Genomic DNA, 24871 nt, shown 5'->3' with positions numbered 1-24871 from the left:
GTTGAGAGAGGGCCACATGGCTGAGCGAGAGTGAGAAGCATCTCCCCACCCCTCAGGGCCCCAGGAGCTTCTAGGGGTGCTTCCCCAGGAGATGCCCACTGTGCAGCGGTCTGCAGTGTGCAAAAGCAGATGTGCTGCTGGAACATCCAATTACGGCATGATGGAGAAAAGCACTGCTCCCCTCAGAGCACCTCCAAGGCCATGAAAGTGGCAACACAGGACAGCTGTGCAGGGTCTGTGGGAACGCGCAGGGCGCGGTGCCGCATACACAGCTGGAAACAGCCATCCACACCCTCTGGTACAACCACGAAAAAAGTGACCCAAGCACCTCAGGGGTTCCCAGCCTTTCGAATGTCCCCAGTTATTGTCGCTGGCTGCCAGCAGCCCTGCAGGGGCCCCTTCCCCTGGTCAGTGTGTCTGGTGCACTCTGCACCGAATCCGATGGTGCCTAGAGCCTTCTCTGACCCTCAGACACACTGCCCTCTCTCTGCAGGGCGCGAGCGGGTCTTGCTTTTCTTAAATTTGTTTCCACAGGGGGAAAGCAGGAACAAGAAATGACCTCCCAGGGCCGTTGTTAGAGGACGCTCACCAGCTGCCTCGCGAAGTTGACAGGCACAGGACCGGGGCTGGCCTGGCCTCCCTCCCTCACACACCCAACCCCCCGCTGCTGGGGTGCTCAGCCCCTCTCAGTGAATAAGGCTGGGCTGGGAGCCAAGGCTGTGTCCCCATGATTTCTTTCCTTCCCTCTACTCTTTATCAAGTTCAGAAAAAAGTTAGAGCTAAGCCTACTTAGCCACTTCTATTCAGTCTTTCCTTATGTGGTTATTCTGTGAAAGCTGTGGACATATATAAATTATGTTTTCTGCTTTTAAAATATGTAGCAGCACATTATTGGAATTTCTACCTTGGTTCCATAGTCTTCTCATGTAGACGTCTGCTGAGAGGCTGCATACCCACTGCCCTAACCCTTCACTGGCCTACTGTGGAGTGCTGGCTCCTCGGCTTGCCCTACTGTGGATGTCTCCACGTTGAGAGTGGATTCTTTTTCTTTCTTTTTGGGAGAGAGTCTCACCCTGTTGTCCAGGCTGAAGTACAATGGCGTGATCTCGGCTCATTGCAACCTCCACCTTCTGAGTTCAAGTGATTCTCCTGCCTCAGCCTCCCGAGTAGTTGGGATTACAGGTGCATGCCACCACACCCGACTAAATTTTTGTATCTTTAGTAGAGACGGGGTTTCACCATGTTAGCCAGGCTGGTCTCAAACTCTTGACCTTGTGATCTGCCTGCCTCGGCCTCCCAAAGTGCTGGGATTACAGGCGTGAGCCACCGCACCCAGCCCACGGTAGATTCCTTAGATAGTCTCAAGAAATGGTTAGAGTATGGTAAAATTGATAGGTGTGAATATATGTGGCCAAACTGCTTTCCCCAGAGGCTGTGCCAGCATGCCAGCACTTCTCTTGCCCCAGCTGGTGGCTGGCAAGCTGATGAGGTCAATCTTTGCTCCGTACTTTGGCTGTGAGCTGGATCCAATAGAAGCATGTGATGAATCAGTGCAATCCCCATGTTCCCTCTTCCACTCTGTCCCATCAACACCTGGATAAATAACTCCATACACTCGCAGTGAAAGTGGAGGCAGCAACCTCGTACCATTGTGTGCAAAGCCCAGCATTTGTACTTACAAAGGGGAGCTAGACCTAACCCACCTTAGCCAGTCTAGCACAGCTCCCAGCCCCTACACCACAGGTCCCCAACCCCTGGACCATAGACTGGTACCGGGGTCTGTGGCCTGTTAGGAACTGGGCCAAACAGCAGGAGGTGAGCCAGCAGGTGAGTGGGCATTACCACCTGAGCTCAGCCTCCTGTTGGGTCGGTGCGGTGTTAGATTCTCACAGGAGCTCAAACCCTGTTGTGAACTGCACATGAGAGGGATCTAGGTTGTGTGTTTCTTAGGAGAATCTAACTAATGCCTGATGATCTGGGGTGGAACAGTCATCCTGAAACCATCTGCCTCCTCCCTTCTCCATGGAAAAAATTATCTTCCACAAAACTTGTCCCTGGTGCCAAAGAGGCTGGGGACTGCTGTCCTACACCAAGCCAAGCCACTCTCAAGTGGCCTTGGGGTACGGCTCCTCCTTCTCATCTCCAGCCTAAGGTCTGAGGAGTACAAAACAGGGCTGAATGGGGGTGTCTTAAGGCCCTGAGCTCTGCCGGCCAATGGGTCTGCCCCAGACTCCAGCTGAAACGGCCAGAGGGGCCCCAGCAGATGGGCAGTCTATTCCCTACCTCCAGCCCTGGCCCAGGTTCTGGGGAAAATACTGTCCTAGGTATGATCCTCTCTCTTCAGAGTTAACGCTAGCTGCCAATAAGACCACACCAGACGTGGCCCCAAGAGCCTCAAGGTGGGAGTAACAGGGACACACATATGCCAAGGCAAACGCTCTGATTCACTGTAACTGGAGAATAGGAAATAGAGGAAAGGGAACTGAACAGACAAAAAACATAAGCATGTAATCTACTAGAATACAAGCCTCACAACAACCCTATGAGGAGGCTTGTTCGGCTGAATTAGGTCGAATGGGGTCTCCTAGAAAACTCATGTCAACCCAGAACCTCAAAATGCGACCTTATTTGGAAATAGGGTCTTTGCAGACAAATTCCTAAAGATGACATTATACGGCTGGGCGCAGGGGCTCACACCTGGAATCCCAGCACTTTGGGAGGCCAAAGGCGGGTAGATCTCCTGAGGTCAGGAGTTTGAGACCAGCCTGACCAACATGGTGAAACTAAAAATACAAAAATTAGCTGGGCCTGGTGGTGGGCGCCTGTAATTCCAGCTACTTGGGAGGCTGAGGTAGGAGAATCACTTGAACATGGGAGATGGAGGTTGCAGTGAGCTGAGATCGTACCACTGCACTCCAGCCTGGGGGACAGAGTGAGATTGTGAGACTGCCTCAAAAAACAAAAAAGTTGACATTATACTGGAGTAGGGTGCACCCTAAATTCAATGATCAAGAAAATGAGATTCCGTTACAGAGACACAGAGAGAAGCAGCCACGTGAAGAAGGAAGAGGCTGGAGAGGTGCAGCTACCAGTCACCGAACACCAGGAGCCGCTAGGAGGCAGCACGGAACGGTCCCTCCCTTAGCGCCACAGGAGCCTATCCTGCCGACACCTCAGTTCAGGACTTCCGGCCTCCGAACTGTGAAGAATACACTTCCGTTGTTTCAAGCCACCATGTTTGTGGTAACTTGTTTCAGAAGCCCTAGAAACACAGGAGGGCATAGCATCCTCCGCACTTGACAGATGAGGAGACTGAGGCCTGGGGTGAGGTCATCAGTCCACATCACACTGCTCCTAAGGGGCACAGTCAGGGCTCCAACCCAACCTGACTCACTCCAGGAGGAAGACTCAATTAAGGTGAAAAGAACAATTCAATGTCAACACCCAGGGCCAGACACAGTGGCTCACGTCTGTAATCCTAGCGCTTTGGGAGGCCAAGGTGGGCGGATCACCTAAGGTCAGGAGTTTGAGACCAGCCTGGCCAACGTGGTGAAACCCCATCTCTAGGGGCATAATGGCATGTATCTGTAGTCCCAGCTACTAGGGAGGCTGGGGCAGGAGAATCTCTTGAACCCAGGAAGCAGAGGTTGCAGTGAGCCGACATCTCACCAACTGCATTCTAGCCTGGGCAATAAGAGCAAAACTCTGTCTCAAAACTGCCCCCCTCAAAAAAAAAAAAACAAAGTGACAGTCTGGGGGTATAGCCCGGGGGTAGAGCATTTGACGGAAATGTGAACACTTACACAGCACTGTGCTGTGCAGGAACTCTCCTCGGAACTTCATATGTGTTCACTGATTCAATTCCTATAAGCCTGTGAGGTTGGTACTATTGTTATCCCCACTTTACAGATGAGGAAGCTGAGGCGACCAGAAGGCTAATGAATTTGTCTAACGCCACAGAACTAGTAAGAGGCCAAATGAAACAAACAAAAAGCAAAGAAGAATGGTGTAGCGGCTGCTGGCTAGGCTGGGGAGTAGGAAAGTGAAGCCCTGGGGAGCCAGGAGGCTGGGCTGGCCTCACCGTCCGTCCAGGCCTCGTGGATGGAGGCCTTCTGCCGGAACTTCTCTGCCAGGTGGTCCAGCCGCTCCAGCCTCCGGATCTCGTTCAGCAGCCACTCCTCGTAGCCCTTCTCCACCTGCTCCAGGCAGCCCCAGGCATTGTTGATATCCTGTGGGGACGTGAGGTACAGGATCAGGCGCTGGCTCGGGCCTAGCTTCAGCTCCCCTGACCCCCTGAACCCCTGAAGGTGCCCCATGGCTTCCAGGAAGAGCCTCTTCCCTATCTCTGCCCCATATCCACCAGCCAGGCTGCCCCACCCTCCCTCCCATTGGTATTTTCTGGGCTCCCAGGTGGCAGGCCTCCTGGCAATGCATGGGACTTGCATCTACATTGGTCACCTAGCCATGGAACTTTGAGAATAGAGCCTGTGGGAAGAGTCCCAGGCTCTCCCTGACTAGGACTGGTTTCCGACAGGACTCTAACCGATCACAGGGGTCACACATGTGCCAAGGCAAAGGGCCCCCCAGGTAAACAGAGCAACACTGAATGAGGCAAGCAGGCACTGGAGCTGCCCAGCCTCCCCAGGGTCCTGGATCCATTCATGGACTTAGGCCTCTGGGCAGTAGCCTGGAGCCTGCTTGGACCCCAGCCAGGGCGAGCCGGCCAGAATTCTGGGAGGACAGATGCTGAGTGCAAACCCATACGCCCCTTCAGACAGGGCCACACCTCCAGTTTGTGCAAGGGTGCTCGGCTGGGCAGTCACTGGGGCTGCACCCTGCAAGCCACCATCTCCTCCACATGCCCCCAGGCCAAGCCACATCCCCAGGAAGGGCACTTTGTCCAATGCTCATAGAGCACCGTTAGGCTAGCAGTGGCTCTGGCCACCTAAAATCTACTGGTTCAGCCTTTGAGCCCAAAAGTGACTGCAATTTCCCAAACTGTATATACACTTGCAATGTTTTCTCCCTCGACCCCCTGGGCTGCTCTCTCCCCGCAATGCTGTCTGGCTTTCACCCTCCCTTCTAGACCTGCTGTGTGCCCAGGACGCTCCTATTACTCTTCACCTAAGGTCAAATGCTCTGTCATGGCAAATTTGTTACATTTTCTTATGTGTGTTTCTCCGGCTTATGAAATTTTTCCCTAAATTGTGGGGACAGGGTAAAAAGGGATGAATTTTTAAAAATAACCTAGAAGAAGAGTATTGGCCCGGTGCAGTGGCTCACGCCTGTAATCCCTGCACTTTGGGAGGCTGAGGCGGGCGGATCACAAGGTCAGGAGATCGAGGCCATCCTGACCAACATGATGAAACCTCATCTCTACCAAAAATACAAAAATTAGCTGGGCGTGGTGGTGTGCGCCTGTAGTCCCAGCTACTTGGGAGGCTGAGGCAGGAGAATCACTTGAACCCAAGAGGCAGAGATTGCAGGGAGCAGAGATTGCACCACTGTGCTCCAGCCTGTCGTCAGTGAGACTCCATCTTAAAAAAAGAAAAAAAAAAAAAAATGGAAGGGCATTTTATGACATGGAAAGCTGGTCATAATATAATCTTAGGTTTGGTTAGCTTATTATATATAAAACATGATTTAGTTAAATTTAACAGATGAGTACAAAAATGGGGAAATGGACACTTGAGTATAAAAATGGAAAAAAATGTTTAATTTCAAATATGTATGCTTTAGGATTCCCTCAAATATTTACACAAAAAAACCCAAAAAGATTAAAATTGTTTTTCAAAATTGATACTGGGTAAGATTTTCAGTAATTTCCATGTTTCCTATTTTGCTTATTTGTATCTTCGAAATACACTACCCCCCCAAACCCACAAAACTATTACTTAAGTAATAATTTTCTTAACTACTTAAGATTCCACGAAAGTAGAAATCACCTTTTCTGTGATTCAATTATGCCGTTTGGATCAGGGTGTCAAAAGGCATTGTGTTTACAGGGATGGTTTTTTTTGCGAGAGGGGGTCTGGTGGTTCTGGGGTGGTTTGGGGTAGATGTTCAGGGGTCTGTCTAGAAGGGCCAGCCTGGCCCAGAGCAATCTGGTCAGAGGGGGCTGCCCTACATGGTTGAGTTTGGGCTTGAGCCTGAGTGGTAACTGGAAGGGGGAAGTGACTTCTGGAGCAGTGTATGTAGGTGGAAGCAAACACATCATCCCCCCCCCCCGCCATGATGCTGCATTTGACCACGACTAGGAGCAGCTCAGAGGTGGAGGCCGTCCAGTCTGGGGGCCCAGGATCACCCCCAGTACTCACCGAGACCATCCTGCCCTCGGAGGGCATGAAGGCGGGCCGGTTGCTCAGCCGCAGCTTGGTCTGCAGTGTGTTGAAGTTGATCTCCAGCTGGCACTTCTCTTGCACCTTGGGAGGCTTGTGCAGGCGCCGGTAGTCCCGGAAGTCCTCCAGCTTCTGCTGCATGGCGTGCATGGTGTTCTCGGGCACCCGGTTCTCTAGCCATGGGATGGTGCGGCGGATCCACTCTAACAGCTAGGGAGGGGAGGCGGTGGGGGCTGGGGGTGAGGCTGCAGGGAGGGAGAGTGCTCGGGCCAGCTTCCCTCTCCTCCCAGCAGCCCTTCCCACATGGAGAAGGGGTCTCTCCAGATGGCACACTCCTTCCCAGCTACCGTCCTACAGCATTCCCAGGCCGTGAAGCCAGGCTGCCGGGTGTTCCCTCTGAGAATCATAGGCTTTGTGAAGCCTGGCTGCTAGGGTACATCAGCTCACAGTCACGCCCCTCAACCTCCCTGCTTTGCTAAGGGAAGACCCACAGACCTGGTGGGAAGACAGTGCCTCTAAAAGGTGGGAAGGAGACCTGGATTTTGGTACCAGATCCTAAATGGCTGGGCCTCAGTTTCTATACCAGGGAGGGGGCTAACAGCTGTTTCCAGAGGTCCTTGCCATCTGACTTCCTAGGAATCTAGAATGTGGGTCTCTGACTTAAAAGGGAACAGGCTGGCTTCTGGGCAGAGAGCTGGCCTGAAGCACGAGCAGGCATGGCCTGGACTGTTTTCCTTGAGCCAAGATGATGGTGGTGGAGAAGGTGGAGGAGTACACATGGCAACAGGAAATACACTGAACCTGTGGGGGCCAGCACACCACACACATGGACTCCTCTGAGTCATCACAGAAACACTACGGGGCTAAGGGCTGTGATCACCCGCATGTTACAGAGGAGGCAACCAAGGCACTACCAGGTCCTGTAACTTGCCAAGATGACCCAACTGGAATGGCAAAGCAAAGCAGAAATTGAAACCCAGGCACTTGGGCTCCAGAACCTGGGTTCTTACTATGCTGGGCAGCAGACCCACCAAGAGGCTGGGCAGAGCAGCTCAAAGGGCCGAATTCTTTCAAGAAGAGGAGGCTTCGCCCAAATGTAGCCAATAGCAGAATAGGAAACCCAGAACTGTGCGATCCTGTCCCTTGAAAAGTAGGGGACAGCCACTACCTTTTGGTAGCTGCTATGCTAGCCTGAGCCAGCACTAATTTACCACAAACCCTTCCCTCTCAGAACCAGATGTGTTCCTTTTCTTACTGAAGCAAAAACTCACAGACTAAGAGTAAACCAGGCTGGAGAGAGTTTTAACATCCCCTGGCTCAGCTCTCACTTGACAAGTGGGGGAAAAAAAGAAAAAAAAAAAAAAGACCCTGAAAGGTGAAGGGCTATCCTAGGCTCACTATAGCCCAGGGACTGGCTTCTGCCCCCACCTCACTGCTTTCTGAGAGCACAGCAGAGCTCAGGCTGCCCGGGACAAGCTATATTGGGATCACAGACTGTGCCAGGCTGGGATTATGCTCCAAGGAAAGAATTGGAGGTACAAGTTCTGGAGGACCGACTCTTGCTAGAGTCAGGCCAGGTGAACCCAGGGGTACCCACATCACTGGCCAGCTTCTCGTAGTCTTCCATAAGCTGCTCGTTCTCCTGGTTGACGGCCAACACCTTGCAGATGCGATTGGCTGCTGTCTCCGCCTGGCAACAAGACAGACAGAGTCACAACCAGCCAGCCCCAGCAGCAGGGGACCTGGTGCACACCTGTGCTGACAAAGCCCCTCCTGCCCCTGCAGCTCCTGGTGGTTGGAAGGGAATTCCGAAGGCTGTGAGGTCACATTTCTCCTCTCTCCTTACCATTTCCTTGCCAGCCCATGGCCAGGTCCCACATGTCAGGTGAGCCTGGTCAGAGGTCTTGGTGGCTGAACTGGGCCCCTGGAGAACAGCCTGAGTTTAAGGCCCATCGTGCATGTTGAGAAGAAGCTAATCCAATGACTGATATAATCAAAACACTCAGGTCAGGTGGAGAGGTGAGGAAATTCATGCCCATCCTGGAATTCCAAGCGGAGGCACTGGAATTGCAAGGCTTAGGACCTCAGTCTGGATTTTCCAGGATCTTAGAGATGTGGGAATTCAAATCTAGGAGTCCTGGGATAAAGTGCTGACTGAGAAGTTGTGGGGCCCCTCAGGATCTCTGCAGAATATCCCAAGGGCCTTGGCCCGAAGCCTGAAGCACTTTAAAGAAAACTGACAGACCCTCTACTGCACCAAAGTCCAGACTTCAGGATCAACCAAGTACGGGCACAATGCCCAGCGCCCAGCACAGGCCCCATCTGGGACAGCGAAGCACACATCGTGCACTGTGTTCTGGGCTAGCAGGAACCCACGATGGGCCTCAGCAGCAAAGGAACCAATGAGGACTGAATGGCAATCCAAGGCAAAGACCAAGAAACCCTAGGGGAGAGCGCCTTCTGCAGCTGTGGGGGCTACTGTACCCCCAACACCAGCAGGGACCCAGCACTCCTAAGTCCACTTCGATGGGTGGTTTTCAAATCCAGCTGTGTTCTTGCGCACATTCCAACTCTACACCAAGGGAAGTGAACTCAAAGCCTTTTGGGGGCCACAGGGCAGAACGGAAGAAAGCCTGGGGTTTGGAGAAGATGGTACCTGTGAGAAGACAGACTGGCATCCTGGGACCCTGGAGAAGGGTGCCCTGTAGATGAAAAATGATCCCTGGATTAAGGGGTCGAAAGACAGGACCTCACAACTGGTTGATGAACAAGACAAACTAGGTTTCAGCTGCAGCACAATGAACTGATGCTGGTCATAAGGAAGAGCTTCCTGAGGATGAACATGCTTAGAATTGGAAGGAATTACTAAGATGGGAGATGTAAATGTTTTTTCCTTGAAGAACTTCTCAAATAAGACATGCGCCCACCAAATCATGTGCTTTGTGGATGACTGTGCTGGGTGCGTGGGGGCAGGGGGCAAAGGGCAGAATGAGATCATCCCAAGGGCCCTGTCAGAAACACAGTCAAGGTCAAGGGAGGCATGCCCTGCAGAGCGAGGTGTCATAGTGGGTGGGAGAACCAATAACGAGAAGGTGGGAATGGCTAGAGGGTGGTCTAAGAGTCCCCTGAGGTAGGGACTTTGAGTCCCAAGTCCCAAGAAACTGAGACATCCTGGCAGGGCACAGTGGCTCATGCTTATAATCCCAGCACTTTGGGAGGCTGAGGTGAGCAAATCACAAGGTCAGGAGTTCAAGACCAACCTGACCAACATGGTGAAAGCCCATCTCTATTAAAAATACAAAAATTAGCCAGCATGGTAGCGCGCACCTATAATCCCAGCTACTCAGGAGGCTGAGGCAGGAAAATCGCTTGATCCTGGGAGGCAGAGATTGCAGTGAGCCAAGATCATGCCACTGCATTCCAGACTGATAGACCGAGACCCTGTCTCAAAAAGAAAAAAAAAAAAAAAAAAAGAAACTGAGACATCCTTAGGCCCTCATCCCTTGCCCCCAACTCAACCCTGTTCTAGAGATCTCATGGTTGCTTCTCACCCACAAGTCCTGACTGACTGCCATTTCTCTCGAGAACCAACAGGCACCCACGGGGAGTCCAAAGAAGCAATGAAAAGGGAAATGCTTCTCCTGGAGCCTGTCCAGCAGACGTGGAGCCCCAGAAAGCTAGCAGGGCCATGGGAACCGCGGGGCCATGGGATCCGGGCCAGCAGCCTCACGGGGCTGGCTGGGGAGCAACTTGCTGGAAGCCCCAGCCTACTTCCCTTGAGGGCTGAGGCAGGGGGCTGCAGAGAGACCTCGTGTCCTCCTCCAGGCTGACGTTTTTGTGAGGATGTGCCACCGCTGAGGACTATACCAGAGACGTGCCACTCAAACAGCTGAAACTCCTTGGCAGTGACTCGTCATGGCACGAAGCAGCTGCAGCTGTGATGTTCATGGATGAATCTCCCTTCACCTTGTTACTCTCTGGATCCATCAGCTCAGTGATCATAAACTCTGATGTTGCCAATTTATCAAACTGGTGGACCGAGGTCTGCGTTGGTGGGATTTTACGTGTGTCCTGTGGGGCTTCGAGAGCCTTGCCCATCCCCAAGAGCCTGCTACTTCAGGGTCAAAAGGGCTCCCTTCTGGATGAAGTCTGGGGGAGATTCCGGGTAGGTTTCCTGGGGACTTTCCGTAAAGATCCAACCGCCTTCCCAAGCTTGAGTCTCAACCACCTGCTCCTAGGCTGGCCTCCCCAGAAGGAGAGTGACTGAGAATACCATCTATATACAGCAGACCAGCCTTCAGAAATCACACCCAAGTACCATGGGAGGCCCTAGAGTGCTTTCTGTATGGCAAGCTAGCCTGCAGACGCCACTGGGGGTCCCTTGAGGGACAGCCCAGCTCCCACAGTCCCTCTGGCCAGCAGGTTCCTGGAGTCCAGATTTGAGTTTTCTATAACAAACCACAGCAGAATTTTCAGAACCTCGTCACCCTCTTTCTCTCGCAGCCTGACTTGCCCTGACAAGCAGGCTGCACCCTGGAAGAAGCCCATTGGGTGGTGGGGTTGGACCTGCTTCCACAGCGGTCCCTTGATGAAGGTGGCTTCATCACCCATCAGCCTCAGCCCGAGAAGTAAGATGAGGTCAGGTGGGAAGGCCAGGCTTAGTCAGGCCCGCGGGACGTAATCCCAGGAGTGGAAGGAAAGACTGTTGGGGGTGACAGATGGGCCTTCCCCATCACCCCAAATTCCTGGTTTTCTAGCTGTTTCCTCTCATGGCTACAAGAACCCCATGAACTCTGAAGCATCTGGGAGAGAGGCACCCAGAACTGCCGAGTACATAAAGAATCTCAAAGACACTGCTTTAGTGCAGAAGTTTAAAGGAGAGATTTATTCTAGGGGAGGAAATATTCCTTCCCCGAGAACCTCAGGGAAGAACTGAAACAGCTTCAGAAGCAACTTCAGAAGAGAAGCCTGGGAGAGCCCTGGCTTCAGGCTGTTCCTGAAGAGGAGATGGGCCGCTCTGGACCCCAGCAAGAAGAATCAGATGCCCTGACATGAGATACTGTGACAGATGCAACAGATAATTGATGGGTGGAGAAAATATTCTCTGGAAATGAGCAAAATGTTACTTCCAAGGGCAAAGGAGAAGACTACTAGAAATCTGTGTTTCCTGTCCCTTTATATTTTCATGGCTTTTGTTTCTTTCTTTTTTGAGACAGAGTCTCATTCTGCCATCCAGGCTGGAGTGCGATTGTGCGATCTCAGCTCACTGCAACCTCCACCTCCCAGGTTCAAGCGATTCTCCTGCATCAGCCTCCCAAGTAGCTGGGATTATAGGTGTGCACCACCACATCTGGCTAATTTCTGTATTTTTTAGTAGCGATGACATTTCACTGTGTTGGCCAGCTGGTCTCCTGACCTCAGGTAATCCACCAGCCTCGGCCTCCCAAAGTGCTGGGATTATAGGCATAGCCACTGCACCCAGCGCAAATTTTCATGTTTTTTATGACCTACTTTAAGCTGCACTATTATACAACTTAATGTACAATACGCTTTGTTGTATATCAAGAGTTATTTTCAGATATGAACTATTATTATGCCTGGAGTACTTAGCTATCCCAGGTCAAACTGTTACCCTAATAATCAGCATCCAATTGCCCAGTACCGGCACCATCTAGAGAGGAACTGTCCCCAAGGTAACATCAAAACACTCAAATGTGGCCAGATGACATGCTGTGACTCCACTACCCACAACCCACAGATTCACGTGAATGCCACAAGGATCTCCTCTATGTCTTCTTTAGCCAAAAACGTTCCCAAATCCAGCTGGACCTGCTCATTTTCTTCTTCCCACAGCTGTCCACTGCCCAGTCTTCCCCTCTGTCCTGAGTTAGCCATCAAGCCCAGGGTTCCTGCTAAGAGAGCCCCAAATCATCAGGGATCTCAGACCAGCCAGCCGAGCTTTCTCATGGTGGGCGGGCAGGGGTGGGTGGCCAGGCAGAGGGGAACGGGCCCCTCTCCTCAGACAGCTCACACCTTGCCAACTTCCTCTCCTACCGCAGGCGCAAGCTGCGGCCGCCTCCCTCCACAACACTGTCTGCCCCTTCCCAAGCCTTTGCTAAGCCCTCCTCCCATGGACCCTCTTGTCAGGTTTCTGCTGCTCGAGAAAACCTTGGTGGCCTGTAGTCCTGTGGCGGCACCCGCCCTGCTCAGGTCTGGGGCAGGCAGAGCAGCGCACAGGTCAGACTGAAGCCACTGCCGGCTCCTTGATTTACAGTTTGCCCAGATGGCTCATGACATTGTCTCAGATCGAGTCCATGCCATCAAGTATTATTTCTCAGAAACAGCAGACCATCAACTCTAAAACATGAGCTACATACACAAAATCTTCATGCTCTCCACCCATTCTAAGTCCCTGTAAGGGAAGAGGAAGGGAGAGGAAAGCAGAGGAAGCATTAGAACCAAAACCCACCTGTCAAACAGCGGCTGGTCCTCATCGAATGAGGGCAATCAGTACACAGACTCACACAGCATGTACCTGCACAGGCCCAGGAGCTGTGCACCACGTGCACACGCATTAGGCGCCGCAGCCTTTCTGTTCCACCGCACGAGGTTGGGTGACAGAAAGACAGGAGAGGATGGAGGGCACCGTGCGTGGGTTTTGGAAGATTCCCCATCAGTGCCAGCCCGGAGACAGACAAGACAGGAGTGTGAGTCAGGAGGAGTCCTCCTCTTCCATCCGCCCCACCACACAAGGCGAGACGGGGGCTCCCCAAATCCTGCTCAGCTCCAGGCAATTGCCTTAGACATGGTGGGGGCAACTCTGGGTCAGACCCCTGACCAGGACATGAGAGGACGACCACCACCACCACCACCAACCCAGCTGTGACCTTGCCCTCAGGTGTGGACAAAAGCAGCGTGAAATGGTTGCAACAGGGATGAGTGAAAGGGAGGAGGGCATGGGAAGGAGGGGCATGAGATTTGGGAGGGGGAGCCGGCTGTCACCCACACCCCACATACAACCCTCACGCACACCACTCCCCTTCACACCACACACACACCACACGCCACATCTCACACCACACACACCCCACTCTACACCTCACACCCACAGCACACCACACACACCCCACTCTACAGTTCACACCCACAGCACACCACACCCCCCACACTCTATACCTCACACCCACAGCACACCACACACACACCCTACTCTACACTTCACACCCACAGCACACCACACACACTCCCCACACTCTATACCTCACACCCACAGCACACCACACACACTCCCCACACTCTATACCTCACACCCACAGCACACCACACACACACTCTACTCTACACTTCACACCCACAGCACACCACACACACACCCCACTCTACAGTTCACACCCACAGCACACCAAACACACCCCCACTCTACAGTTCACACCCACAGCACACCACACCCCCCACACTCTATACCTCACACCCACAGCACACCACACACACACCCTACTCTACACTTCACACCCACAGCACACCACACACACACCCCACTCTACACTTCACACCCACAGCACACCACACACACACCCCACTCTACACTTCACACTCACAGCACACCACACACACCCCCACTCTATAGCTCACACCCACAGCACACCACACACCCCCACTCTACACCTCACACCCACAGCACACCACACACACTCCCCACACTCTATACCTCACACCCACAGCACACCACACACACACCCCACTCTACACTTCACACCCACAGCACACCACACACTCTCCACACTCTATACCTCACACCCACAGCACACCACACACACACCCCACTCTACACCTCACACCCACAGCACACCACACACACCCCACTCTACACCTCACACCCACAGCACACCACACACACACCCCACTCTACACCTCACACCCACAGCACACCACACACACACCCCACTCTACACCTCACACCCACAGCACACCACACACACCCCACACTCTATAGCTCACACCCACAGCACACCACACACACACCCCACTCTACACCTCACACCCACACCCCACTCTACACTTCACACCCACAGCACACCACACACACACCCCACACTCTATAGCTCACACCCACAGCACACCACACACACACCCCACTCTACACCTCACACCCACAGCATACCACACACACACCCCACTCTACACCTCACACCCACAGTACACCACACACACACCCCACACTCTATACCTCACACCCACAGCATACCACACACACCCCACACTCTACACTTCACACCCACAGCATACCACACACACCCCACACTCCACACCTCACACTCACAGCACACCACACCCCTCATACTCCACACACCCCACACGACACACCCACAGCACTCCCCCTCACAGCACACACACCACACGCCACACCTCACACCCACAGCACACCACACACACACCCCACACTCTACACCTCACACCCACAGCGCACCACACCCTCCACACCACACACACCACACACAACTCACACCACACCTCACACTCTATACCTCACACCCACAGCACACCCCTCCACACCACACACACGTACCACACACACAACTCACATCATTCATGACACACCAGTTCCCAGACCCCACACACCTCATATACACATACCCCACACACCACAACCTTCCACACCATTCCCAAACCTCATGCATGCACACCTCCTACACAACACACACACAACAGAGTCCACACAACCATACTCCCTTCACACACACACCACCACATCCAACCATACACACACCACACCTCACACATCCACCCCATACCCACATACCCACACCCCCATACCAGGCATCTCACCCACCACACCCTCCACCCCACACTTACCTCAAACCATACATGCCTCAGAACCCCAGACCCATACACGCCATGCACACCCTCACACCCATTTCACCCACACACATCTCACACTCCCTTCCAAGCTTTGTCACCAGCCAGGACACAGAGAAGGCTTCAGAGACAGGGAAGGCCAGCGTGGTTGGGCATGAAGCCCAGGACAGATCCCTGAAGAGAAGGAGAGAGGGTGGAAGAGGAGGAAGGGGCTTTGGGAAGAGGGAGAGCCCACAGCAGAGCTCAGCCTCGCCGTGGACACCGGCAGGTGCTTGCCTGTGGCTATCAGGCTGGAGGCCAATCAAGGCAAGGGAGAGAAGCTGCTCACGCTCAGCTGCGAGGGGCCAGGGAGGCCACAGGAAGAGCAGCCGGAGAGGTGGGAAGGACAAAGAGGACATGGAAGGAAGGCCAGAGGAGGGGCTGAGAGGGGCTGGCAGGCTGGGGGCACACCTATGAGAAGAAGCCTCCAGACGGGTCTGCTCTCCTGTCTCTGGCCCGCACCAGTGAGCCCTGGAAGGAAGGTCAGGAGGGTCTTGGGCATCCAACCAGGCAGGGAACAGGGCTGCTGCCAGCCCATATGGTGTCTCTGGATCATTTTTAGCCTCTTCCCCAGGGCACTTCTACTGGGAATATGTCCTACTGATTTTGTTAGAAGACATTGTCACTGCCATCTACAGGATCGATTAGTAATCAATATTCAAATCTCCATCGACCACCGCACACACGTGGCACTCGTGTGCAGTCTGCAACCTGCACAACTATCCATGGCAGCTTGGATGGGAAGCATCAGGCAGGGCTCTGGCCTGGACACCCTGGAGAAGGCAGGAAGACTTCTCCCTGCTCTGGCTGCTGGCTCAATTTGCGAGGATGGCCTTGCTCAAGCAGGAAGGAGGGAGAGAGAGGGTGTGAAGAGATCCTGGATTTTTAAGGAAATAGCACCGCCAAGATCTGTGCTGCCTGGAATAAGGACTCTGGATGCGGGGTGCAGGGAAGAAGCTGAGACCACAAGCTTCTTTCCCGCTTGTGGTATCCGCTATGCCCAGGGCATAGGGACAGAGACATGGGAGGTCATTCAGAGGCTGGGGTTCTCTGGCGTCTTCAAGGGTCCTGGCCAAAGTTCAGAATCCTGTCCCCCTGCAAGAGGAGGAGGGGCTTCTCTAGTCCCTCCTTCCGTCCCAGGGCCTGCTGCTGGGGTGTCCAGGGAGGACGGAAGAGGCGGGCAAGAGCGGAGAGTGGAGGAGGCCGAGGGAGAGCTCACCTTCTGCGCACCCGAGAAGGCGTGGCCGTGACATGAAACATTAGGTCACACGGCCTTCCCATCCGGCCTTAGCGTGCCTACACATCTGCACAGAGAAGGAGAAGAGGTTGAGAGGACAAAGTAGGCAGCGGCAGCAGCACAGCATAAACCCAAACAGCCACAGTGGACGGAGAGGACATAGACAGACACACAGACAGAAAAAGAGGGAATGAGCGGAAAGAGAACAAATGAGACAGTCGGGGAGGAAGGGAGGGGGTGGGAGGTGAGCGGAGTCTGAGGCAGGGACGGCACAGGGGAGGGAGGAGAGGGCGGGGCTCCCATCATGCATTTGTTTTGTTTTGTTTTGTTTTTGAGACAGTCTCATGCTGTCACCCAGGCTGGAGTGCAGTGACACAATCTCCGCTCGCTGCAACCTCCACCTCCTGGGTTCAAGCGATTCTCCAGCCTCAGCCTCCCAAGTAGCTGGGATTACAGGCATGCACCACCACGCCCAGCTGATTTTTGTATTTTTAGTAGAGACGGGTTTTCACCATGTTGGCCAGGCTGGTCTCGAACTCCTGACCTCAAGTGATCTGCCCGCCTCGGCCTCCCAAAGTGCTGAGATTACAGACGTGAGGCACCACGCTCGGCCCCATCAAGTATCTTAAGACAGTCACTCAGACGCTATGCAGAAGGCAGGAGATCTACATGAGACGTGAAGGTTCTGTGTTCATGGCGCGGTTGTGCTGCTTCTGGGGTCCTGCCTGCCAGGGAAGTCTGGGGGAGGGGTGTCTGCTGCCTAAGGCTGGTGATGAAAATGTTCAAATCTTCAATGTCCGCAGCATCAACAGTGCCCTGTAGTCGTGGTACCCTTGTGTGGTGCGGAACCTGCACTTTAACCTCAGGCCTCCCGGAGCAAAACTGGGCCAGGACACTTGCAGGGGCTCCCAGCTGCCCACCCACTCTCCCTTCCACAGGTGCTGCTTATGTCTGAGAAGAGAGCGCAGCATGACCGCAGGTGAGTCCCCGGCAGGATACAGGAGAAGGCACCGGAGCCCAAAGGTGCTGAGGACAGATCTAAGTCATGCTCGTGAGCAGGAGAAAGGTGGGGCTTTGTGATGCCTTTGCCAAGTGGGTAAGTGAAAACAGGAGGTGGCCTCCAGCATTGGCTCTCTAAGATAACCCCAGCTGCTCTGTCAAGCCAGGGGCTTCAACAGAGGTGGGCACAGAAGGGCTGCTCCTGCTCACCTTCCAGTAGCCCAGAACCACCCGGGCTGCCGCATGCACACAGCCCTTCCTGCTTAAGCCAGTCATCTGGGTCCTAGAAGGGGAGCTGCTGCCCAATTTTCTTGTTCCCAGTAGAAGATGAGAGAGGGAGATGGGTGGGAGAGGAGCCGGGTAAGAACAACACGCCACTTCAGAACCAGGGGCTGCCTCTGTCCAAGAGACCAGACCATCCAGGTACCTGTCACCAGGAGAGGCGGAGCAGGCAGGAGGGCATGGTTTGGGGTCCAGCAGGAGGTGTGCTGGGCATGGAAGGAGCAGGGGGCCCCGGGTACCTTCTGGGCTCCAGAGAAGGCGTGGTAGAAGCTAGACACGTAAGTCATGATGGCTTTCTCATCCGGTCGGGCAGTTCCAACGATGTCTGTCAAGAAAAATGTAGAGTTAAAGCCAGCTGGTTCCAAGAACACCACACACCCCCAATGTGATGTAGAAAGCAGCTCACAGCACCACCAAGTCTTCTTGCCAAAATGTTGAGCCCGAATCTAACCAGCCTCTGGTGTCAGCTTCCACTTATGGAAATGTAAGTAGAGGAACACGTGTGTGAAATGCAGCCCCAGTGAGGCAGACAAACCCAGGGTAAGGAATTTTCTACAGGATAGCAGGCCCGTTCCTGCCGCCAAGTTCAATGGCAGGAATAAAAGGGGTCAAAGGGAAGACAGAGGTGCTATGGACCGGAGAAGATGTCGGAAACACAGCTGAACGCCAGGACAGAGCTAGTTTGGATTCTGATGGAAACAAACCAACCCTCCAAGAAATGTCTTAGGGAATTAGGGAAATTTGATTATGAACTGGGTATCAAAAGGAATGATCAATTTGCTAAAAGCAAAAACTTTGCTGTTGCCTAAGAAAACAACTCTATTTTTAAGGTATGTATTCAGAAGTATGCAGTGGTAAAACGACGTGAGATCTCAGAATTGCTTTAAGATACTTCAACATAGAAAACAACAAAAATATAAAGGGTGACAAGACTTCCAGACCATTTTATCTGGGTGATGGAAATAGAAAAGCTCATTATGCTATTCTTTTTTGCTTTTGCCTGGGTTTTTAGTGTGTGAAAATTTTCCTAATGACATTTTGAGATTTTAAAAGCCACTGGTGGCTTTGGGAGGCCCAGGCAGATCACTCGAGATCAGGAGTTCGATACCAGCCTGGCCAACACGGCGTAACCCTATCTCTACTAAAAATACAAAAATTAGCCAGGTGTGGTGGCGGGCACCTGTAATCCCAGCTACTCAGGAGGCTGAGGCAGGAGAATCACTTGAACCCAGGAGGCGGAGGTTGTGCTCAGCTGAGATCACACCATTGAACTTTAGCCTGGGTGACAGAGCGAGACCACGTCTCAGGGGAAAAAAAAAAAAAAAAAAAAAAAAAGAGAAAGAAAAACCACGGGTGGGGCAGAGGGGCAGGGAGCAATTCTGGACCCCACCATTGTCTTTTCCTGTCCCCAAACCTCTTTCTAGCCCCCAACACTGAGCAGCTGGGGCCAAGGAGAACTCACGGGGGAGCGACTGTGGAGAGTCAGGCTCCTTCCAGGGAGCAAGCCCAGAGGCAGGACAAGAAGACCCAGCCTGACCCCAGCCTGGAGCTGCCAGCCCTGGCTTCATGAGCCCACAGGCCCCTCTGTGCTCAGATGCTTCCCTTCCCCCCACAGCCCCTCTCACCCCATCGGAACTCCTCTGCACGGCGCTGGCGGGGCTAGTAGCCAGAAAGAGCTGGGTTTCCAGCCCCAGGCCCAATCTTTGATGAGGATGTTATAGCATCAAACCCTGAACCTGTACCCATCCAGGTGTCCTGGCTAGCAGCATCTGGGACATTAAGGCCTCAGTGGGGAACAGAAAAGTCAATACTCAACTTGGGCCCCCTCCTTCCCTACATGGAAGCCACTTCCTCTGGCTAGGATCTGCCCAGCAAGGTCAGAACTGGACACTTCCACCACTGAGAAAGTCCAGGCCATGGCTCTCTAGCACCCTCCTCAGAAGGCACTAGAAGGTTACAGATGTAAGCAAGCACCATGCCCATCCAGGCCTAGTCAGTGCTGGGGCATAGAGCTTAGGCTCAGTGTCCGGAGACTAGCCAGGGCTCAGAAGGTTAGGACAGTGTACCTCTCAGCTAGAGGAACTTATCCCAAACTGCTGGACAGCAAGGACACACTCTCCCACATCCCAGCACCCACTACCCTGACTCCGAGGCACAGACGAGAACCATCCTCAGGCAGTCGACGCAAGAACAGCCCCTAAGCCCTTTGTAGGATCAGCTGACACCTCTCCCTCCGAAGCTCAGGGAATGATGGAAGAATCCCCAAGAGGCTGTGATCCTCATGCTCCTCCAATGTGGTCCCAGAAGACTAGGCCTCCTCCCGTCCAGCCCTGGATTGCTGGGGTCCACCCCTTCTTAGCCACTGGGCATAGGCAAGAGACACAGAAGAAGAGTGCCTTTCACCTTCGGCATCCAGCATCTTGGGGATGTCCAGGTATTTCTCTGCCACGTCAAAAGCCGTGTTCAGATTTGTGAGTGGATCGTCCTAGAGGGAGAAAAGGAGGGAGGGATGTTAAAGTGAGAGCCATGACAAGTCACTGGCTACTCTCAATTGTGTGGTCACCCAAACTGGAGAACAGAGGGGACTTTCTCCCAGTCCCAGCTCAGTCCTCAGGGGGCAGCTCCGGATGGAGAAGGCTGGTCTCACTAATGGGGCTCACTAGCTGGGGGTTTAAAGCATTCTCTTTCACCCTTCAAGCTTCCGATTGTTAAGTAAATGGGGCAAAGGATATTGGTCTGCAGCCTGAGTCAAGGGTAGGAAAAAGCTGCTGCGGAATGTGTGCTAGGGGCCAGGCGTGGTGGCTCTCAACTGTAATCCCAGCACTTTGGGAGGCTGAGGCGGGCAAATCACCGGAGGTTGGGAGTTCAAGACCAGCCTGACCAACATGGAGAAACCCCATCTCTACTAAAAAGACAAAATTAGCTGGGCATGGTGGTGCATGCCTCTAATCCCAGCTACTTGGGAGGCTGAGACAGGAGAATCGCTTGAACTTGGGAGGCAGAGGTTGTGGTGATCTGAATGGCGCCACTGCACTCCAGCCTGGGCAACAAGAGTGAAACTCCATCTCAAAAACAAAAAATACGTGCTAGGAGCAGGGCACTGGCCTAGTCACCAAACATCCTGGCTTCTGGTTTCAGCTCTGCCTCCAGCCAGTGGGATTCGTAGGCAGGTAACCTGACCTCAGCTTCTATATCCGTTAACTCAAGAGTTGGACTAGGGAGCTCTAAACTCTGAACTAGTCAAGGTTTGGAACAGGAGCCCCTTTGGTGCTCACATTCCATGAAATTTGGGGGCTCCTTTAAATAGCCACAGCGTTGGACTGTTCTGGCTTCTGCTACCTTCTCAAGAACACTTAGCGGGGATTGGCAAGGATGTTGAGAAGCTGTAATCCTTGTGCAATGAATGCACCATAAACGTAGGTGGAATGTCAAATGGTACAGCTGCTGTGAGAACAGGATAGCGGTTCCTCAAAAAATTAAACATGGGATTAGATGGTCCCACAATTCCACTTGTGAGGAGATACTCAAAATAATTGAAAGCAAGTTCTCAAAGAGATAGTCACACGTCCACTGTTCACGGCAGCCAAGAGGTGGAAGCAACGAAAGTGGCCCTCAGCGGATGAACAGACAGCAGACGTGGCAACACGTACGATGGAGTCTTTCCAGCCTTAACGAGGTGGGAAATTCTGACACATGCTGCAACGTGGATGAACTTTGAGAATGTTATGTTAAGTGAAATAAGCTGGACACAAGGGGATACCGGCTGGGCAAGGTGGCTGATGCCTGTAATCCCAGCACTTTAGGAGGCCGAGGCAGGTGGATTACCTGAGGTCAGGAGTTCAAGACCAGCCTGGCCAACACGATGACACCCCATCTCTACTAAAAATACAAAAATTAGCTGGGTGTGGTGGTGTGTCCCAGGCTACTCAGGAGGCTGAGTGGGAGACCTGCCTGAATCTGGGAGGCGGAGGTTGCAGTGAGCCGAGATTGTGCCATTGCACTGCAGCCTGGGTGACAGAGCAAGACCCCATCTCAAAACAAACAAACAAACAAAAAACAACAAACAATTACAGAACCTGTTCTGTGATAGTTATACCTGTTTACTAAGGGCTGCTAGAAGCAACATTAAACCTCTCCTGGCCACCAAGAAGCAAGAAGCCCTTCCTGGAGGCCGAGGCAAGGCAGGAGCTGCCCTGGACACTGTGCTCTCTAGTGTCAAGGTGAAGTACACACACACAAGTCCAGCCACTCCTTCAAGTCCCCCGTGCCAAGAGGTTTGAGCAAAGACAAGCAACGTTCCAACCCCAACTCCAGGTCACCAACTGGGGACATGGGAAGGGCCTTTCCCTGGATGGCTGTGCCACACAGCCTCTTGGCACCAAGATGGACCAAGAGAAATCCTGGAGAATGTGGTCGGAGGGAACCTGGAGAGGGTGGTCAGAGGGAATCTGGAGAGTGTGGTCACAGGGTCCGGGAGGGAACCTGAAGAGTGTGGTCAGAGGGTCCAGGACAGGCTTCTTCAAGGTCCAGGGCAGTGTGTTCCAACCACCTCAGACACCGAGAACCACCACGAGGCTAGAAGCACAGCTCCCACCTCCTCATCTGTCCCCGCTCCTCACACCCACTCAAGAAAATCACTAGCTGAAGGTGGGAGTGAAACCAAAAGAACCCCCCCACCCAGCCAAACTTGAGCGATAAAGGGAAGCAACCCACGGGGCGGGGCGGGGGGTGTGGGACAAGCTGCCCAGGACTGCACAGCAGCTCAAGGACGAGGCGAGGATGAAACGTCTCTTAGAATATGCGATGTTTTAAATCATGAAAATAGTGTCTCCCCCTTACAAATCCAAGAAAAACAGAAGGGAGAAACACCACGTATCATTCCATCCCTCTGACCAAGCTGCTGCCACAGCTGTGCTATTTTTCCTGGTGGGCTGTGTATGTGTTCAGGTACACACACACCACGCACAAGGGTACGGTAGCTGCCCTAACGGGGAAGGTGCTTTTCTCGTCACTTTGAATTGGGGCTCCGTCGTAGTCTAAGGGGCCAACACTGCTCAGGTTGGACCCTGGATGTCACAGAAGGATCCCAGTCCTGCTCTTTTCCACTCTGCCCACCAGGGACGAAGCGGGAGGTCAGGTCGGCACACGTACCTTCCGCAGCTTCCCGTAGTCAATCAGTTCAGGCCGGTGTCGGTGGATCAAGGCACAGAAGCCAAGGCCGTCCTTCCAGCTGCCCGGGGAGAGGGAAGGGGCAGGCTGGTCAGTGGGGCGAGCAAATGGGCAGCCAAGCACTAACCGGGGCAAAGCAGGAGTCTCCTGGACCCCAGAGAGATGGACACACAGAGCTCTCTGGGGCAGGAGTTAGATGACAGGACGGGAAGGGCCATTTCTTCCTGCCACAATCCCAGGCACTGGGCTCGGGACTTTGTGGGGAGGTTGCCAAGTTGAGATAAACCTGCCACATCCAACCCTCCCCCACCATCAAGGCCTATGGCCTTAGTCTGCTGTTCCAGAGCCCTGGGCTGGGACTTCCTGGAATTTTCCTTGGGGGCACTCCCAGGAGCAAAAGCGTCAACCAACGGTACATCAGGCAACGGCTCTGTCTTAGACACTGCAGGGAGAGGGATGGGGGATTCAGAGGAACGGCCACATCCCCTTCCCAAAGAAAGCTGCTTCTTCCCCCAATGCACTCCACTTTGTTCTAAGCTGAGACTGACCCAGCCAAGGGGGTCTGGGAGCTCCTGGGGGAGGTGGCCAGGTTCTGCGAGAGCCCCTCGGCCCCCAGCACTCACCTTATGTGGAAGTTCTGGATGTTGACATTTTTGTAAGGAGCTGTCTTTCTCTGACACCACAAGAGCAGCCCTTCCTTGGCTGAAGTCTCTGTGGGGAAGGGGATGGGCAGTGAGGTCAGAGAGCTGACTCAGTGTGGGGAGGGAAGGGCGCCAGCTCATGGGAGGCCTCATGGTGACCCCTAGATGCCAACCCCGAAGCCACTGAAGGAGGACCCCTGGCCAACAAGTTTTTCCCTTGACAAAGTTTGAGAAGTTCTTTGAGAAACAGAAAAAGCAAGCTGAGAAGCTTTTCAGAGCTAGTCGTGTGACACATGTAAATTTTGAGACAACAGCTTTTCAAACTTCGAGAATTATCTCCCCCTACTTTCTTTTATTCAAAGAAATGGTAATGATACAAAATAAGTCAGCAACCTCTATCAGGTTGGGGAGGAAGATTTGATTGGTCTGGGAAAGGGACAAATCCAGGGGTCTCCAGACAGGGATCCTACAGCCTAAGGGATGCACACAGCTGAGTGAGAAGAAAGCACTGGGGCTCCTATATAGAGTCTGTTTTGATCTAAAAAATGAGGTTTCCTTATATTTACTACCTGGATCAATACTGCTGCCATCTGTGGGTGAAGCAGCCATGTGTCTGTGAGGTTAGGCAGGCAACTGGGGGGCTCACGGAGCTCCCAGCACAGAAGAGAGATTGCAAACCACATTCCCCGCTGCTACGCTTTGGCTGTGTCCCTGTCCAGTTCTCATCTTGAATTGTAGCTCCTATAATTCCCACACGTTGTGGGAGGGAGTTGGTGGGAGATGATTGAATCGTGGGGGCTGTTTCCCCTACACTGTTCTCACGGCAGTGGATAACTCTTAGGAGATCTGCTGGTTTTACAAGGGACTTCCTTGTGCTCTTGGCTCTCATCTTCTCTTTGCCTGCCATCCTGTGAGAGGTCCCTTCACGCTCTCCTGCTCCTTCACCATGATTGTGAGGTCTCTCCAGCCACGTGGAACTGTGAGTCCATTAAACCTCTTTTTCTTTATAAGTTACCCAGGCTTGGGTATGACTTTACCAGCAGCATGAAAATGGACTAATCCACCCCTGCGTTCATGCCTGTGAACTAGAGGTTAAGGTACCCAGTGGACTGGATTCATGAATGATCTCAATTATTTTCAATGCACAAAACGGACTTTAAAATGACATTCAAGGGTTCCTACAAATACCGTTAACTACCTAAGCAAAAGCAGACAATGTAAAAATTGCCAAAGCTAGTGCTTCTACTTAGCCTAAGCTCTTCGTCAGCTAAATCACAAGATTAACACAATGATGACTTCAGAGCTGACAG

The 24871-nt window shown here is 53.1% G+C and overlaps 1 protein-coding gene across 3 annotated transcripts in view; it reads right to left on the bottom strand.

Annotated features, from left to right (window-relative positions):
• Positions 1-24871, bottom strand: part of ACTN1 (actinin alpha 1) — a 107223-nt gene that overhangs the window by 10908 nt on the left and 71444 nt on the right. For all 3 annotated transcript variants that reach the window (XM_003924469.4, XM_003924467.4, XM_003924468.4), the window contains exons 5-11: positions 23544-23631; positions 22903-22981; positions 20155-20236; positions 17991-18076; positions 7936-8028; positions 6318-6548; positions 4082-4229 (exon numbers count right to left, since the gene is read on the bottom strand). In XM_003924469.4, the coding sequence (XP_003924518.1) occupies positions 4082-4229; positions 6318-6548; positions 7936-8028; positions 17991-18076; positions 20155-20236; positions 22903-22981; positions 23544-23631 (807 nt within the window). The remainder of the gene's footprint in view (positions 1-4081; positions 4230-6317; positions 6549-7935; positions 8029-17990; positions 18077-20154; positions 20237-22902; positions 22982-23543; positions 23632-24871) is intronic.

The sequence above is a fragment of the Saimiri boliviensis genome, chromosome 2 (genome assembly GCF_048565385.1).
Source record: "Saimiri boliviensis isolate mSaiBol1 chromosome 2, mSaiBol1.pri, whole genome shotgun sequence".
Lineage (NCBI taxonomy): Eukaryota > Metazoa > Chordata > Mammalia > Primates > Cebidae > Saimiri > Saimiri boliviensis.
This window is presented reverse-complemented; position numbering and strand designations above follow the sequence as displayed.